General features: G+C 41.3%; 1 protein-coding gene across 2 annotated transcripts in view; it reads left to right on the top strand.

The window, feature by feature from the left end:
* Window positions 1–18,863, top strand: part of SMC1B (structural maintenance of chromosomes 1B) — a 69,497-nt gene extending 50,634 nt beyond the window's left edge. Inside the window, exons 16-25 of one of the 2 annotated variants that reach the window (XM_054469816.2) lie at window positions 119–260; window positions 1,164–1,309; window positions 3,239–3,392; window positions 4,402–4,500; window positions 8,083–8,239; window positions 9,053–9,207; window positions 10,560–10,711; window positions 13,048–13,117; window positions 17,203–17,313; window positions 18,272–18,863. In XM_054469816.2, the coding sequence (XP_054325791.2) occupies window positions 119–260; window positions 1,164–1,309; window positions 3,239–3,392; window positions 4,402–4,500; window positions 8,083–8,239; window positions 9,053–9,207; window positions 10,560–10,711; window positions 13,048–13,117; window positions 17,203–17,313; window positions 18,272–18,370 (1,285 nt within the window). In that variant the 3' untranslated portion in view covers window positions 18,371–18,863. The remainder of the gene's footprint in view (window positions 1–118; window positions 261–1,163; window positions 1,310–3,238; window positions 3,393–4,401; window positions 4,501–8,082; window positions 8,240–9,052; window positions 9,208–10,559; window positions 10,712–13,047; window positions 13,118–17,202; window positions 17,314–18,271) is intronic. The other variant, XM_054469817.2, reaches the window with a different exon arrangement.
* Window positions 18,864–19,179: the final 316 nt, after the last annotated feature.

Raw genomic sequence — 19,179 nt, 5'->3', positions numbered from 1 at the left:
GGGTTCATTATAGTATTCCTTTTACTTTTATATTTGTTTGAAATTTCCCATAAGAAAAAGTTAAGAAGGAATCAAAGTTTTCTGTTTACACTTGTAATGCTTGACTTTATTATACTAGATTAGAATTTGAAAAACAAAAAACTCGGCTTAATATTCAACTTGAGTATAGTCGCAATCAGCTTAAGAAGAAACTGAATAAGATCAACACATTAAAAGAAACTATCCAGAAAGGTAGTGAAGATATTGATCACCTAAAGAAGGTAATTAATAATGGGTAGCTGAAGTGCCTCTTCATTGAAATTATGACTTCCTTCATGTAGTAAACCTTTTGTGAGATCCTGAAGGGTCCTGTTAGTGAAGGGGTTGGGGACAGATTTAAGAAATACTTAAAGTAAAATCAGCAGAGCTTTATGAATTACTGGATGTCAACATGGGAGGAAGGGCAAGGGGATGTCACAGATGACTCCTTAGTTCTAACTGGGGTGATTGGTGAATGAGAGCAGCAGGTTAAGGAGAGAAAATTCTGGACTTGTAGAGCTTGAGTTGCCTATGTAATGTCTAGATGGCAATTTCCAGCAGGCTGTTAAAGAGTAGACAATGGGAGAAGTCTAGGCTGAAGATACAGATTTGGGAGTTGCTGGTTTATGGGAGTAAACTGAAACCACATGAGAATGGTTGAGACTCCCTAGCAGGGAGGTAGGCAGTGAAGAGCAGTGGAGCAGCGATGGGATCTGGAAGGTGGTCACTTAGCTTATGAGGAGAGCCAGAAGAGGTGGTATCACAGAAGCCCCCGAGTTTCAGGAAGGAGGAAATGATCAAGGCTGTCAAAAACATAAAAGTCTGGAAAATGTTTAATTGCCAGTTAGAGATCATGATAGCAAAAACACTGTCATTGGAGAATGGGAACAGAAGTCAGTGAGCTGAGGAATGAATCCAAAATAAGGACAAAAAACAAAAACAAAATGAAGGATAAAGGCAGGTAATGATCACCAGTTTCTAAAAAGTATAGAATGTGAGTCACAGTCCATGATGGAGGGTCAAGTAGCACACAGGGTGAGAAGGTTCATCTCGGGATAATTGGTTTGGTGTTATTGATAAGAACATAGAAGTACCTTATTAATATAAAATATAGTAAATCTACAATGCAAATCCTCTCTGTTCAGGCTGAAGAAAACTGTCTGCAGACAGTGAATGAGCTCATGGCAAAGCAGCAGCAACTTAAGGACATACGTATCACTCAGAACTCCAATGCCGAGAAAGTTCAAACTCAAATTGAAGAGGAACGGAAGAAGTTTCTGGCTGTTGATAGGTAATTAAGACTTCATCAGTTTGAAAGACCTAGTCAGAGTTTTAAACATGGACACTAACTGTCTGAAATGTATGAAATGAGTTGCATTTGAATACGTGCCCTTTGTTGCTCTTGGTCTCACATGACACCCTTCAAACATTCTAATTTTTTTCAAACATTCTCAACCAGGAGAAGTGGTTAGTTGTTTAGAGCAAATAGTGTTTTGTTTTTTCTTCAGACGGAGTCTCCCTTTGTTGCCCAGGCTGGACAGTGGCATGATCTCAGCTTACTGCAACCTTTGCTTCCCGGGTTCAAATGATTCTCCTGCCTTAGTCTCCCAAGTAGCTGGGACTACAGGAGCACACCACCATGCCCAGCTAGTGTGTGTGTGTGTGTGTGTGTTTCTCTTTTAGTAGAGACAGGGTTTTACCATGTTGGCCAGGCTGGTCTCGAACTCCTGACCTTAAGTGATCTGCTCACCTCAGCCTCCCAAAGTGCTGGGATTACAGGCGTGAGCCACTGCTTCTGGCCTAGAGCAAATACTTCTTTTTGTTAGATGAAAACATGAACCTGTATAGAGTCCCTTACCCTAATTCTCCCTTGACATTGGTGTCTTTCTGTTGTACAGAGATTCCCTCTAGTCTGTGCAAGATAGCACAGAGGGTAAGGAGATAGAATTTGGAGCCACAATTTCTGGTTTCATATCCCAGCTTTGCTGTTTACATATGATACCTTAATTTCCTCATCAGTAATGGAGATAGTAATAGTGCCTACCTCACAGAATCGTTGTAAGTATTACATATGTTAATATTCATATGCACTTAGAGTGCCATTGTACTCCAGCCTGGGCAACAAGAGTGAAACTCTGTCTCAAAAAAAAAAACCAAAAAAGTACCTGGCACAAGATTAGCTTGTGTGTTTGCCATGATGATGGCAACGACAATTTGAATTGACTGTCCTGTACCAAAATGACACCTGCTTTCCTGTCATGCATCATGATTTACATAACCATGAGTGATTAGACAAAATTAATTCTCTGTTTTTGCTAAGCCTTTTGGCATTTCACAGTTTTTCTCACTGTTCGAAGACCTTCAGTGTTTCAAGATACAGCCAGAAAGTTCTTTGTCTAAGATTTTGGAGTGGAATTAAAGTCCATTTACTCTTGCTTTTTTAAAACTCTTGTATTTTGTGTAAATAGAACACATTCTTCCATTTTTTTTTTTTAAGAGATGAGGTCTCATTATGTTGGTCTCAAACTTCTGGGCTTAAATGATCCTATTCCCTTGGCCTTCCAAAGTGCTGGATTACAGGCATGAGCCACCACACTCAGCCCAAACAGAATACTTTCTTTTTCCCTTCATATTCTTGAAAAACACATAGTTCTTACTTTCTTCTTTTTTTTTTTTTTTCCATTTTCTTTTGGTCCTCTTTCCAGTTTCCTTTAAAAATCCCACATCATTTCGATTAGTAAAACCCAAGCCCTCATTTTCAGATAGAAGCATTACTACATTAGTGGTGGTGGTAGCAAGGAAACCAGATTATTAAGTGTATGTGACTTACCTGGCAAGGGATTTCTTTTGCTAAGAGACTATTTATCTTGGTTTGAGGTCTAAAATGTAGAGCTTATATTTGAGTGAGAATTGGAGCTTGAAAAATTATACAGATTTAAAAATAAATTAACTAGGAAAGCACTGTTTTTGGTAACCTTGATTAAATCAGTAACATTTATTAGTGGAAGATGCTCCCTTAGATTAACTGAGTATATTCATGACCTTTCTCAGGAGTGTTAACAATTAAATTACAAGCATCAATGAGAGGATTCTAGAACTTAACAGCACTCACAGGAATAAATAATGCTTTTCTCATACAAGTTTATAGCATACATTTTTCTTCCTTGGTGCAGTGTTACATAATGAGTAAAATTACTTTTTCATATCTGTGTAATTACAGGGAAGTGGGGAAATTGCAAAAAGAAGTTGTAATTATTCAAACTTCTCTGGAACAGAAACGATTAGAGAAGCATAACTTGCTGCTTGATTGCAAAGTGCAAGACATTGAGATAATCCTTTTGTCGGGGTCACTGGATGACATCATTGAAGTGGAGGTATACTAGCAAATGACTCTAAAATATGTGCCGTTGTGTGGAACTTAATGCATTGCCCTTTGCTTATTCTTTCTCTTGCTCTGTAGCCCCTTTAGGGGTGGTGAAGACATCTCGTAGGAGGGAAAAAGGACAAAATGACTCTCATCTCAGAGGACTAGGGCCACGGGATGAACCCATGTTTCTTACCTACATATTAGATACCCAAGAGAAATCAGACAATTAAAGTTGTTGGAGTTAAGAATGTTTTTGCACAATGAGCCACAGGCAGTATGCAGCGGTTCCCTGCACTCTCAAAACATTTTACATCATGTGCAGGGGTGGTTCTTGCTCTGCACCTTCTCCAAGAGTTGTATTGAGGTCCTTCTCAGAAGAAACGTGCCCTACTAAGTATCTCCAGGTGGTGACAGAACAGGAGGAGGCAAGAATGGACACCAGAGAAATCACAGGATAAAACCAAGGCTCACTAACATTTCCCTGTTGGCCTTTTTTCTTTCTTTTTCACCACATTTGGATTATACAGGACACTTTAGATTGGCTGGAAGTACAATCATTGCTTGATATCCACAGGGATGGTTCCAGGATCCCCCATGTATATAAAAATCCGAGGATGCCGAAGTCTCTTATCTAAAATGGCATAGTTTTGGTATATGACCTATGCACATCCTCCCATATACATGCATGCCTCGTTTTATTCTACTTCACAGATCTTGCAGGGGTTTTTTTGTTTTTGTTTTTGTTTTACAGATTGAAGGTTTGTGGTAAGCCCATGCTGAGAAAGTCTCTTGGTACCATTTTTCCAACAGCATGTGCTCACTTTTCTGTGTCTCTGTGTCACATTTTGATAATTCTCGAAATCTTTCAAACTTTTTTATTATTGTATATCTGTTAAGGTGATCTGTATAAGTGATCTTTGATGTTACTATTGTAATTGTTTTTGGAGTGCCATGAACCACTCCCATATAAGACAACAAACTTCATCAACAAATGTATGTGTTCACGTATTTTTCAGATGGGAACTGAAGCAGAAAGTACGCAGGCAACAATTGATATCTATGAAAAAGAAGCAGCCTTTGAAATAGACTACAGCTCTCTAAACGAGGATTTGAAGGTAATGGAAAGCTTTCTGTTGTTTATCACTCACAGTAATATGGAATATTTAAATCTTAACAGAATCATTTTTGGATGATAGAATTAAGTTTGTTTGTTTGTTTGTTTTAAAGATTTCCTAATGGTTTTGGAAGAAATATACAAAGGAAAAACACTGTAATCATGAAACTTCTGACACAAATTGTGGGTCTCTCCCACACCAAGCAATTCTCTAATTCTTTGAATACCAAGTGGGTGTTCTACAATTCAGTTCAATTCTGACACTGTCTGCCTGGAGTTAGCATCAGATCCCACAAAGTGATGGCTCAGTCCCACAAGCCTGGCCACTCTTCAGATACCAATCACAAGTCCAGGCCTCCCAGACTCATGGCCAGTTGGCTGTAAATCAGGAGTTTTCACAACTCCTTCCACAGATTTGATAATATGCTAGAATGGCTCATAGAACTCAGGGAAATACTTTATTTACATTAACCAGTTCATTTTTAAAGGCTACAACTCATGGAACAGCCAAATGGATGAGATGCATAGGACTAGGTATGAGAAAGGGTCCATGCCCTCTCTCACACCTTCTCCGGGCGTGTCACCCTCCCAGCATCTCTTGTGTGGTCACCAACCTGGAAGCTCTTCACAACCCACTGTTTAGGGATTCTTATGGGAGCTTCATTACATACATGATTGATAAATCATGGGCAATTGGTGATCCGGACTCAATCTTCAGCCTTTCTCCCCCACCTCCTTAGAGAAGAGGGGATGAAGGTTCCAGCCCTCCAATCACCTGGTTGGTTCCTCTTGGAATAGTCCCCATCCTCCAACAGTCAGCTCATTAGGTATGATTGAAAGGGGCTTATCATGAATAATAAAAGATGCCCCTCCCACTCCTACCACTCAGGAAATTGCAAAGGTTTTAGGTGTGCTGTGCCTAGAACTGGGATAAAAACCAAATATATATTTATTGTCTCATGTTATCACAAAATAGCAGTAAATGTATTGGTTACTTTAAAAAATGTTTATGTCAGCATTTCAGACTGCGTTGTGTAGAACACTGGTATCATGAAATGTCTAGCCAAAGAAGAAAAGTTTCTGTGGTTACTTTTTGAGAAAGTCTTTTCCCTTCTTGGGAAGGGAAGAGAAGAGATTAATAATGGATATTAATGTTTTTGAGAAGTCCTTCAATAAGCAAAAGTAACCAACTACTTACTCCAGCATCCCAAATTTGCTTGCTGGCATCCCACTGCAGTACCCTTAGTAGACATAGGCCTCTCTCAGGATTGTAGGTGATGGTGTGGCACACCCTTCCCAGCTGCAGAGCACAGACCTGGAATCCAGCTTTAATTTAACTTAATTTAGTGCCTTTAATTGAGCAGCTCTGGCTCTGTTTCCCAGTCATCCCTGTAGCCATACATTTCTTTGGGTGTTGGCTTCATTCTGAAGCTGCTTCTCTCCTGAATGCAACATGAGCGCAGCTATTCTTGGCTTTCCAGCCACACAGCTACAACCTTCAGAGATGAAAGAAGCTGTCTTTTGCAGTGGTGCTAGTGAAAGGAAAATGAAAACTTGGACCCCAATTCACTATACCAAGATGAAGAAATTAGGCTGAAAGCTGAGTCATACAAAAAACTGCCTTTCCTTTTGTTCCTAAGCAGAGAGCTACATATAAAAAATTAAGTATCAGGCCAGGCGTGGTGGCTCACGCCTGTAATCCCAGCACTTTGGGAGGCTGACATGGGCAGATCACCTGAGGTCAGGAGTTCGAGACCAGCCTGGCCAACATGACGAAACCCTGTCTCCACTAAAAACACACAAAAAATTAGCCGGGCACAGTGGCACGTGCCTGTAATCCCAGCTACTCAGGAGGCTGAGGCAGGAGAATCGCTTGAGCCTGGGATGTGGAGGTTGCAGTGAGCCAAGATTGTGCCACTGCACTCCAGCCAGGGTGACAGAGAAAGACTCTGTCTCAAAAAAAAAAAAAAAAAAATTAAGTATCTCCCCAGGTAGCAACTCTTTGGGGATATATTTATGGTTTCTCATCTTATGGTTAAGTGCTGATTTACTGAGCATGAGATGAATACATAATTGACTGTTTCCTGCCTACTCCTTTTCTCTTGCGATATATGGATTCAGTGATGTGACCATATACTTCCTCTTGCTCCTGCCTGCTTTTCCCCTTTAAATATCAAAGCCCTCAAAATCAGCTTTGGAGAAAGGCACAGACTTCTCTCTGGGGCAAGTCCTTAACCTTGGTAAAATAAAATACATTGATTGAGACCTGTCTCAGATACTCTTTGGTTTACATGCTGTTCTAAAATTGAAGAAAGGTTTTACCTACAAAGCCCCAGCAATTGTCCCCTCATCACAGTTGCCTGAATGGGGTCACATATTCATTGCTGAACCAATCACTGTAGAGGGAGGAGGATGGTGGACTTCACCTTAGACTAAGCAGGCCCTGCCTCTAAGTCTACGTACATGGGGTCCAGGAGGGAGAAGTGGATCTACCTGGTCAAAAGCATGTGCTGCATTACCAAAAAAATGGAGAACAGATGCTGAGTAGCAATATCCACCACATCTTTTCAGTTCATATGTTGTTAATATATTTTGTTAGACTTTTGTTTGTTTTGTTTTTGAGACAGAATCTTGCTCTGTCGCCCAGGCTGGAGTGCAATGGCGTAATCTCGGCTCACTGCAACCTCCACCTCCCGGGTTCAAGCGATTCTCCTGCCTCAGCCTCCCAAGTAGCTGAGACTACAGGCGTCCGCCACCATGCCCAGCTAATTTTTGTATTTTTAGTAGAGGTGGGGTTTCACCATGTTGGTCAGGCTGGTCTTGAACTCTTGACCTCAAGTGATCCACACGCTTTGGCCTCCCAAAGTGCTGGGATTACAGGCATGAGCCACCACACACAGCCTACTTTTTGTACTCTCATTGTATTTGTGGCAAAAAAAGCTTCTGAAAGGGCATGGCCACTTTTTCTCTTCTATTCATCACTTGTGTCAGGTTTAAGTGTTAACCTGTCTAGCTGGATTGGATCCCCTCTCCCTGCCCCGTAGTACCTATGCTTGCCCTATTAGAAGTCTTTTCACCTCGCTGTAAAAGCTGGTTTAAGTCCCAGCTACTCAGGAGGCTGAAGTGGGAGGCTTGCTTGAGGTCAGGAGCTCGAGACCAGCCTGAGCAACAGAGTGAGACCTGTCTCTTACAAAAAATTTTTAATCCAGTTTATATGTCTGACTTCCCTGTAAGTCTTTAAAGGCAAAGACTGAATAGCTTCCATCATTGAATCCTCAGTATAATACATAGTAGATTATGAATATTTTTAAATAAATGAAGGTGAAGTATAAATTGTTGGTTTTTACCCAGATTAAAAAATGAGCTGAAATGTGTTCAAAGAAAAGAGCACTGCCGACTCAGGAAGCTACAAATATTGCAGCAGGACTGCACCTCCAGGCTCAGAGAGGGCTTTGGGGAGAGAAGGAATGGATGCATAGGGACCTGGGGGGTCCAGATGGTGAAGGGCCCCACACACGCACACTATCTTGCTGGATGTAAAAGACATGCCATGCCAGTCAGTGTTGTTCTTTGCCCATAATAGGCTCTACAGTCTGATCAAGAAATCGAGGCCCACCTTAGACTCTTATTGCAGCAAGTAGCATCCCAGGAAGATATCTTATTGAAAACAGCAGCCCCAAACCTACGAGCAATGGAGAACTTAAAGACTGTCAGAGACAAGTTTCAAGAATCCACAGATGGTAAAATTGAGTGTAGTCACTAACAAGATTATGTTCATGGGTGTTTTGATTGCTATAACATTTGCCAACAATCCCCCTTTGTTGTCCCTTTTTGTTATAGATTTTTTGCTCTGTGGTCTTATATTAATGTGTGCTTTTAATACTGAATCATTAATTGTTTCCTTTTTGAAATGTTTTGCTTTAATTTAAAACCAGGTTTATTGGTGATTTTAAAACACATGTATTTTTTTCATACCAACAAAATTGACATAATAAATACTCTTATCAGGCCAGGCACAGTAGCTCACGCCTGTAATCCCAGCACTTTGGGAGGCTGAGGTGGGCGGATCACCTGAGGTCAGGAGTTCAAGACCAGCCTGGTCAACATGGTAAAACCCCATGTCTACTAAAAATACAAAAATTAGTTGGGTGTGGTGGCACACACCTGTAGTCCCAGCTACTCGGTAGGCTGAGGCAGGAGAATCGCTTGAACCTGGGAGGTGGAGGTTGCAGTGAGCCGAGATCACGCCACTGAGCTCCAGCCTGAGCAACAGAACAAGACTCCGTCTCTAAATAAATACATACATACATACATACATACATACCCTATCAGAACTTGTCAATATTATTTAGCAATTAGCCTTACTAGAAAAGAGGCTTATGAATTCTAAGAGCTATTTTCTTGGAATTAATAATAGTTTAGGTATTTTGAAGGTACCTTTACTCAAGAGATCCAAACTCAAATCCAATTTTAAAAATATTTTATGCTTTACAGTCTAAGTAAAAGAACCTCCTCAGTGGTCTCTAAAATAAAGAACATTGATTCTCTCTTAGCTTTTGAGGCCAGCAGAAAGGAAGCCAGAATGTGTAGGCAAGAGTTCGAACAAGTGAAAAAAAGGAGATACGATCTTTTCACCCACTGTTTTGAGCATGTCTCAATCTCAATTGATCAAATCTACAAGAAGCTCTGCAGAAACAACAGCGCGCAAGTATGTATCTTTCATCCTCAAATACTAGTGAGAATTCTGTGTTACTGGTGGTGGTTTTTTGTTTGTTTGTTTGTTTGTTTGTTGAGAAATAACCACTGCCACATTATTTGAGCAACTCACTCATGGGGCAAAGTCAGTTCATGAAGAGTGGTTATCTAATGACCTGCATTGTAGATCCCATTCACTCCACACTGTTCAGTGTGGACAAGTCAAAACCTCTTTGGGTCTGTTTCTTCATCTGAAAAATAAATGGACTAAATCATTTTGTTTCCAAATTCTCTTTTAGTTCCAAAATTCTGTAGTCTGGTATTAATTTGATTTTATAGAACTGTTGGTTTCTGTGGTAAATGTGGAATAATAGAGGATCCTGGGAAGATGGTTCATCTGTGGAGTTGACCAGAGTAACAAAAGAGAGGAAAATAACTAAAGGCAGGGTTCAAATTCAGATATGACCCTTTTAATGAGAACCACTCCCATTCCATTATCAGTATCCATAGCAAATACTTGTGGAATTGAATGTGAAATGAAGATGTAGGTTGAGACTTACGTACCTGCTCTGCTTTTGTTTTCTCATTTTATGACTAAAAGGTGATCCTGGATCAGATATTTAGAACTTCAACTGAAAATAACTTATTTTCAGTAAAGTAAGACTAAAACCCATTAACTCTTTTTTTTTTCTTTCTTTCTTTTTTTTTGAGAAAGTTTCCTTGTGTTGCCCAGGCTGGAATGCAGTGGTGCGATCTCGGCTCACTGAAACCTCCGCCTCCCGGGTTCAAGTGTCTCAGCTTCCCAAGTAGCTGGGATTACAGGCGCATACCAACAAGCCTGGCTAATTTTTGTATTTTTTGTAGAGACAGGGTTTCACCATGTTGGCCAGACTGGTCTCAAACTCCTGACCTCAAGTGATCTGCCTGCCTCAGCCTCCCAAAGTGCTGGGATTACAGGCATGAGTCACCATGCCTAACTCTTTGAGAACAAGATTCATCTCTGTTTATCTACAGTACCTGGCCCATAATAGGTGTTCAGTACATGTTTGATGAATGTATCGGTGAGTGAACTGCATGAAGACTGTTTTTTAAGACTGTGGCATGTGCCTCTGAGGTTTGACTGGCAGTCTGGTGGAAAGGGCTGATTCCTGGGTATGTTAGGAGAGTGTTTTCCCTCTACCGCCTACCCAGACAACCCTGTTGTCTGTGATTACATGTAGAACTAAATACATTATTTATAGGCATTGGTAGTTTTCCATCAAAATTGAAGAAAAGCTAACCAATAGAATATTTTGCAGTTAAACTCCAAGTTGAACTTTATCAGTTGCTTTTCTGATACTGCTAAATAAATAACATGTGTTTCAGGCATTTCTTAGCCCAGAGAACCCTGAAGAACCTTACTTGGAGGGAATTAGCTATAACTGTGTGGCCCCAGGCAAACGGTTTATGCCAATGGACAATTTGTCAGGGGGAGAAAAGTGTGTGGCAGCCTTGGCTCTCCTGTTTGCCGTGCACAGGTAAGGTCACAAAAGCTATTCAGTTTTCATATCAGGGCAGAAGCCAAGGGGACCTTCCTACAGAAGATATATTAACTATTGTCTTTATTAATATGTAGCAAATGGGATACAAAACTATCTTCTTCAGTCAGACAATTCAGATTATGTTTTAGGCCTACAACAATTTAGACTTTACACAGCAAATGTAAGACAGAATTCTTAGATTTTTAGTGGGCTTTTTTTTTTTTTTTGGAGACAGAGTCTCACTATGTTGCCTAGGCTAGGCTCAAACTCCCAGGTCAAGTGATCCTTCTGCCTGAGTCACCTGAGTAGCCAGGACCACAGGCATGTGCTACCATGCCCAGCTAGTTAGTGACAGATTTTTATTCAATTTCTGTTATTATCAATAGCTACTACTATTCCATTTTAGAAAAGAAAAAATATTTGGAATGGCCAGAGGTGACATCAGGATTGACAAAAATCCCAATTTGTGTATTATTTTCTTAGTCAATAGTCAGAGAGCTGCTACTTAGTAAAGAATGTTGAAGTATTTCTTCTATAAAAGTATTTAATCTCCTTATTTCCACTGATGGTGGTGGAACTGTTTCTTTGTAAAACAAATCAAGAAACAAAAAGTTATCTACAATTAAGGCAATTAACCTCTTTCAACATTCAGAACATTAGATGAAGATCTAAAGTACAGATGCTGAACCTGGGCAACATAGTGAGACCCCGTGTCTACAGAAAATAGAAAAAAGTTAGCCAGATGTGGTGACACATGTCTGTAGGCCCAGCTACCCAAAGGCTGAGGTGGGAGGATTGCTGGAGCCCAGGAGGTCGAGGCTGCAAATAAACCGTGATGACGCCACTGCACGCTAGCCTAGGTGAAAGAACAAAACTATGTCTCAAAAAAATACGCATAATACAATTAGTAAAATATAGATACTGCTGTTTCTCTATTTCCATGACCAGGAACAAAAACATACAAGAGTTTGAAAACTTTTTACTGGTCTCTAGAAGGAAAAGGAATAGGCCGCCACAGGAAAGGAAAAGAGAAAACCATAAAAGCTGCAGGCCTGCTTTGAACAAGTCATCTGAGCAGAATCAGACAGATGGCACCCACATCCATTTAGTCAACAGATATTTACTAGTTACTGTGTATCAGGTGCTGTTGCAGGCACTGGGGAGACAGCTGTGAACAAAACAAAATGCCTGCCTCGAAGATACTTCATTTTAGTTGGGGAACTCAGATAATAAATAAGGTAAATTAGTAAACTATCCAGGTATAAGGTAAATTATCCAATATGGAGAATATTAGAATGTAACAAGTTCTATAGAGAAAAAAAGCAGGGAATGGAGATGGTGAGTGGCAGGGAAGTGGTTAGCAATATTGAAGAGTCATCTGGGAAGGTCTATTTGAGAAGGTAACATTTGAGCAAAGATTTGAAGGAATAAATGGAGCAGGTCATGTGGACAGCTAAGGGAAGAATGTTCTTAGACATCAGCAACAGCAAGTGCAAAAGGCCCCGAGGCCAGAGTGAGCCCAGCATGGATGGAGAATAGACTGTATGCAGCAGTGGCAGGCATAGGGCTAGGAGACTGGTCACAATCAAGGTGAAAGACGGCGATGGTGATTGGGCCAAGGTGAGAGGATATGGTTGTGCAGACGGAATTTGCTGACAGGTACGGGTGTGAAGGAAGTGATGTGAAGGGGATGGCTCTGTGGGTTTTGACCTAATCAACTACAGTAATAAGAGCTGCCATTAACTGAGATGGAGAAGACCACAGGAGGGAACGTGTTTGGAGGGCAGGGGAGAAGTTTGCTTTGAGAAGAGTTTGAGATATGTATTAGACACCCACATGGAATTGTAGAGAAAGTAGTTGGACATTTGAGGTTAGAACTCAGGAGACAGGTTAGAATTATTGGTAAGAGGGCGGGAGCCATCAGTATTTGGGTGGTATTTAAAACCCTGAGGCCAGATTTAATCACCAAGGTAGTTGATTAGATAAGCACAGAGCCCTGAGGGCACTGCTGCCATCCAAAGTTGGAGAGATGAAGAGTTCTCAGCAGACTCAGAAAAAGCAGGGGCTGAGGGGAAGTAGACTGTGTCCCCTTACAAGTCACAAAGCGGTATTTCAAGGAGGAGGGAGTGACCAATCCAAATACTCCTTGCAGAGGTCACATACATGTGGACTGATAACTGAGCACTGGATTTAGTAACATAGAGGTCACCGATTACTTAGAAATATCCAAAAGAATGTGTTTTATTTATTCTGAATACTGTTAATCTTTTCCTCCAAGTCTTTTGTAAAACAAATAGAAAATTGTAACTTACTTGATTGTAATTTTTTTCTAGTTTTCGTCCTGCCCCATTCTTTGTTTTAGATGAAGTGGATGCAGCCCTAGACAATACTAACATAGGCAAAGTAAGTTTCTGCTTTTCATTTTCAATAGATTGTCTACAATTCAAGGATCATGTGAGGCAAGCAATGGAAAATGCTCATTAAAAATCAGTCCTTGGGCTAGGCGCGGTGGCTCACGCCTGTAATCCCAGCACTTTGGGAGGCCGAGGCAGGCAGATCACAAGGTCAGGAGTTTGAGACCAGCCTGACCAACACGGTGAATCCCTGTCTCTACTAAAAATACAAAAATTAGCCGGGTGTGGTGGTGTGTGCCTGTAATCCCAGCTACTTGGGAGGCTGAGGCAGGAGAATCACTTGAACCCGGGAGGTGAAGGTTGCAGTGAGCCGAGATTGCACCACTGCACTCCAGCCTAAGCGACAGAGTGAGACTCTGTCTCAAAAAAAAAAAAAAAAAAAAAAAATCAGTCCTTGGCCAGGCACGCGTGGCTCATGCCTGTAATCCCAGCACTTCGGGAGGCTGAGGCAGGTGGATCACTTGAGGTCAGGAGTTCGAGACCAGCCTGGTCAACATGGTGAAACCTCATCTCTACTAAAAATACAAAAATTAGCTAGGCGTGGTGGTGGGTGCCTGTAATCCCAGCTACTTGGGAGGCTGAGGCATGACAATTGGCTGAACCCAGGAGGTGGAGTTTGCAGTGAGCTGAGTTTGTGCCACTACACTCCAGCCTGAGCGACAGAGACTCTGTCTCAAAAAAAAGAAAAAAAAATCAATCCTTGTAGGCTGGGCTTGGTGGCTCATGCCTGTAATCCCAGCACTTTGGGAGGCCGAGGCGGGTGGATTGCTTGAGTCCAAGAGTTTGAGACCAGCCTGGGCAACATAAGGAGACCTTGTCCCTATAAAAAATTAAAAAAAATAATTATCTGAGCATGTTGGCACACATCTGTGGTCCCAGCTACTCAAGAGGCTGAGGTGGGAGGATCACCTGAGCCTGAGAGACAGAGATTGCAGTGAGCCGAGACCGTGCCACTGCACTCCAGGAAAAAAAAAAAAAAAAAAAAAAAAAATCAGTCCTTTTGAAATCTAAGCTAAATATCTAAAACAAGTTGATTCAGGGTAGTTTTCATTCAAGGCTTAGAGGACCTTCCAGAGTTGAGAGAAATCAACATGGGGGTCAAATGAGGATCACTGTACTTGATCAACATTGTTACTGCTGGCATAACAGGCTTCTCACCAAATCTAGATATTGGGAATTAGAGAACCCCTAATAACAGGCCCCAAGAATACCATCTCTAAATAAATTCCAAAAGAATTAAAGTTTAAAATCCTACCTTCCCAGTTTTTTTTTTATTTTAATCTATTTATTTATTTGAGAGCAGGTTATAAGACTGGCTAATTTTTGTGTTTTTGGTAGAGATGGGGTTTCACCATGTTGCCAAGGCTGGTCTCGAACTCTTGGGCTCAAGAGATCTACCCACTTCAACCTCCCAAAGTGCTGGGATTACAGGCGTCAGCCACCACACCAGCCCTACTTCCCAGTTCTATCAAAATGTATCCAATAATTTACTGTACTTGAGCATGATCCTGTTTTCAGTCTTTGAGAGAATGAGAGAACTAAGGAACAGTTTCACACTTAAGAGTTAAATTTTGGTCAGTACTCAAGGATCAGTGGGTAGATACTCAGAGCCCACCTAAAAGAGCTGGGCTCTCAGCCCACACATCTTGACGGTGACTAGATTGAATTTTGGACATGAGAGTGGGGTCTGCTATGGAACATGAACAAAGGATGGAGGCAAATCCTGGCAGTGCCCGACACTGCCCAGGGGAAGGGTAGCACTGGCCTGCAGAGTTCCCAGTATCATGGTTCTGCTACTGGGGCCATTCATTCTTGGAGATGGGTGAATTAGGTTCTCCTGGTTCTGATTCCAGGCCCATCCATCTTCTAGAAATGACCAGGCTTTGCATTAATGGCTGCTTACAGGGTGGCTGCTCTGGTCATGCTGAGAGATGTATTTCTCATCATTTATTTATAAATTGGCATTCTGGGCCAGGCGCGGTGGCTCATGCCTGTAATTCCAACACTTGAGAGGCCAAGGCGGAAGGATCACTTGAGCTCAGGAGTTCGAGACCAGCCTGAGCAACATAGTGAGACCTTGTCTCTATTATAAAGAAATTTAAAAAGAAAAAAAGAAAGAAATTGGCATTCTGGTTTATAACCTAGTCTTGTGAGTGATGTTAAGGAGCCCATGGCTGAGAGATGTGTTCAGTCTCGGGGTACCGCCCAGTAGGTTCTGCACCTCCGAAGCTGACCTCCTTGATTTCTTACTCTGTTGAGTCCCACGTGAATTGCCTGGGTAGCTGCAACCTGAGGTACCTTCTGATGGCGTGAATGTAGTCTTTGAGCATTTCTCAAATTGTATTCATCTGAGAAAATCTCTTGAAGGCCCTGCATTTTTAACATGGCACAGGATACACAAGAGTATCACATCAACTCCATACCCCCAAAAAGTCTCTGCCAGAAACTTCATGGCAGCTGGGAAAGGAAACAGGAACAGAAGAACATCTTGAGTTGTCTCTTGAACGCCAGCCAGCGTGCATCAAATGACTGGACTCCATGGCGGACTCATTTGGGAGAAATCTCCCCTTAGGAGGAGAATTTTGGCACTTTATATCCCACATTCTGTGAGGGGAAATCTTGGTGGTTATCTTTTTCTTGGCTGTATTGAAGGTATTTGTTTGAGGAAAAATTAGATGTTTGCATTGGTGGCATCTCCAGGTACTAGATCTTACTTAAGACTCCTATTAGTACCCATCCTACGTATTAAAACCTCTTAATTGCATTATTCCTTTTGAGATGTATCTTTCTGACACTCCGTTGCTGAATTGAGTATGAGCAGTTATGTAGTATGAACTATGAAGCACCCTCCACTCCCTCTTGTGATCAGGGTGCCCAACAGGTAACTCTCCAGGAAAAACGCATGCCCTGCATCTTCGCATCCTGTCTCCCCTTCTTTTCCTATTATGGGCCCAAGACCTTTTTTCAGCCCTGTCATAGTGGCTACTACCATTGCCTCTAATGCTGGAAGTTCCTTCTATGAATTCAGCCTCTTAGAGCAGTTTCTTTCCTTTCTCACATAAAACATGGCCACTCATTCCTCAATGGAAGCTACCATTCCTACTTCCAGAGCTTGTGTCCACAGGATCTTTGGTGCACATGGAGAAGACCCATTGTAGGCCCTCAGAGAAATCCAGGAGTTGGCATTACCTTTGTTAGACTGTTGGTAGTTTTTCTCTTCTTGGGGTTTATCACTGTCCAAGTTCTGAGTGGTTTGTTCACCAAGACTCATCTCTATTGAGTCCATTTTGCACTTCTCATTTCCTTGGAATTGAGCTTCCTTAAGGAATCAGAGTTCACCTCTAACCAAATGACTTGATTATGGATTACGAATACATACATAATTGCCCTGTTTTTCCTTTCAGGCTTTGAGTTGGCAAAATAGGAAGATGGAAATTATTTTGGATTTTTGCTGTTGTTGTTGTTGTTAGATGGAGTCTCTCACTCTGTCGCCTAGCCTGGAGTGCAGTGGCACAATCTCGGCTCACTGCAACCTCCACCTCCCGAGTAGCTGGGATTACAGGCACCTGCCACCATGCCTGCCGAATTTTTTTTGTAATTTTAGTAGAGACGGGATTCACCATGTTGGCCAGGCTGGTTTTGAACTCCTGACCTCCGGTGATCCGCCTGCCTCAGCCTCCCAAAGTGCTGGGATTACAGGTGTGAGCCACTGCACCCAGTCTAGAGGTTATAAGTTTAAATACCAGCCCTTTTTCACCCTCAAAAAATACTTTTGAGTGGTAGTTTTTTTCTTGTTATAAAGGCTGATTACCTATCACATCACAGTATCTTAAGTTGGAGCTTTATTCTTTAAAATGTTCTTAAAGTTTTAGATCATAGGTTTAATGAAGTTTATCTCATTTTAGAATCTATTTCCATTTCTGCAGTTGTTGAGGATTTATTGAATTATTGGAAAGGTGGATAAGTCCTTGTCACCTAAACTGACCAGACTCAGAGACATGCCAGAATTACTGTCCCCAGAGCCCAGACAAGGCCTTTCCTTCCTAGTGAAATGTGTGTTTTTATTTCTTCCAGGTGTCAAGTTACATCAAAGAGCAAACTCAAGACCAGTTTCAGATGATAGTCATCTCCCTAAAAGAAGAGTTCTATTCCAGAGCCGACGCGCTGATCGGCATCTATCCTGAGGTAAAGACAAATCAGAGGGGAGTGTACCCAAATTCTACTCCAGAGCCGACACGCTGATTGGCATCTATCCTTAGGTAAAGATAAATCAGAGGGGAGGAGTGTACCCAAGTTCTATTCCAGAGCCGGTGCGCTAATCGGCATCTATCCTGAGGTAGACAAATCAGAGGCGAGAGGAGTGTACGCACTGCCAGCTTCCCTTAGTACCCTGACAGCCACCGGGCTTTCCTAATTAAAACTTCCAAATGGAGTCTAACGCTGAAATGATTTTTTAATCAAATAAGATTAAAAATAACTACTGGTGTTTTCCTAGACAATACATAGAGATTGAAGATATATTTTAAGTGAAAAAAGCAAATGGAAAATTGCAGAACAGTAAGTAGGATAGTTTTGTTTCGTGAAATAATAGTCCATGTTAATTTACACGAACTGTTAACATTATACTTCTTATTTCTGTAGTGTTTCAGTGTTTTAAGCAAAAACAAATGCACTGTGGTAGAGCAAGGAACCATTTATCCTCCAAAAGTATCAGAGGACAAAACAAAAAAATACATTAGAAGTTCCCAGTTGTATAGTAACTTCTAAAATGTGAACACACCTTTCTCAAGCCATTGAAAATACTAACCTGAACTCATGGAGTAGAGCCACTAGTTCAGGTCATTTGGTTTTGGACAGTTAGGATTTACTTCCTGAATTTTCCTTTAAGCAAAGATAAAAATTTACCTTCCTGTGCCTACAGAATGTTAGGGGACCACCTGGAAATACAATGCATGAGTAATGGAAATTCTCATACCAGATAATACCAAAAAAAACCCACAACCGATACAAATGCAGATATCTTATTAGATTGAAGAAGATTCCTTTTGAATGCAATTCTAGACTCACTAATGGCTCTTATTTTACTTTAATAATACTTTTTCCCTAATTAGGGGAACTTTTAACTGTCTTCTCTCCATTTTAGTACGATGACTGCATGTTCAGCCGAGTTTTGACCCTAGATCTTTCTCAGTATCCAGACACTGAAGGCCAAGAAAGCAAGAGACACGGAGAGTCCCACTAGGGGCAGTCCTGCAGCGGTCACCTGATCACTGTTCAGTTTCCACTCTAATACTCACACAGCTCCTCCACAGGAGACTTCTGGAGCAAGCAGGACCAGCCTGGTGCACCCTTTAAGAGAAACCTTAGTCGGTCTAGCCAAAGAGGCTGTGGCTCACTTTAGTTGAGTGTTCAGACCCCATTCTAGTAGGGAAAGTTTTCAGTGAGAGCAGGTGTTAAATGAGTTTTTAAAAAACAAACAAAAGGTACAATTTTGTACTATAATTCTAACTTCTACTTTGAAATAAGCTAGTCTGGTTGGAAAAATTTTGAATTCGGCTTCATCTTCACTCTGATCTTGCCTCGCACCCAAGTAATCTTGAAGGGAACTTCTCTTGGTTTTTAAACATACTAGTTATAAGATTGTTAATAAACTGTTGAACCTGGCTTTTGGGAAATTGTTTCAGAGAAACTATGTTAGTATTGAAAATATCAATAAAAAATGTTCTAATTTCAAATGTCTCCAATGTAGAATTTTAGAAGCCAAAAATATTTTAATGGTGAAATTGAATTATGTCTGTTTCGATGCAATCTGAATTTTTCTAAATAGAATTTCTGTTACAGAAATATTGAAGAATCCAGAGTTTCTCAAGTGACAACTGACTTCTCCACTTACAAACGTTGTTATGTGCAGAAAGCTGCACTTTCACCACTTCATTTCCACTTCAAAATGGAACAAGACAGGCCGGGAGCGGCAGCTCACACGCTGGTAATCCCAGCACTTCGGGAGGCTGAGGCGGGTGGATCACTTGAGCTCAGGAGTTCGAGACCAGC

This window comes from Pongo pygmaeus, chromosome 23 (assembly GCF_028885625.2).
Source record: "Pongo pygmaeus isolate AG05252 chromosome 23, NHGRI_mPonPyg2-v2.0_pri, whole genome shotgun sequence".
Taxonomy (NCBI): domain Eukaryota; kingdom Metazoa; phylum Chordata; class Mammalia; order Primates; family Hominidae; genus Pongo; species Pongo pygmaeus.
The sequence above is the reverse complement of the archived record's forward strand: the minus strand, read 5'-3'. Positions and strand labels throughout refer to the sequence as shown.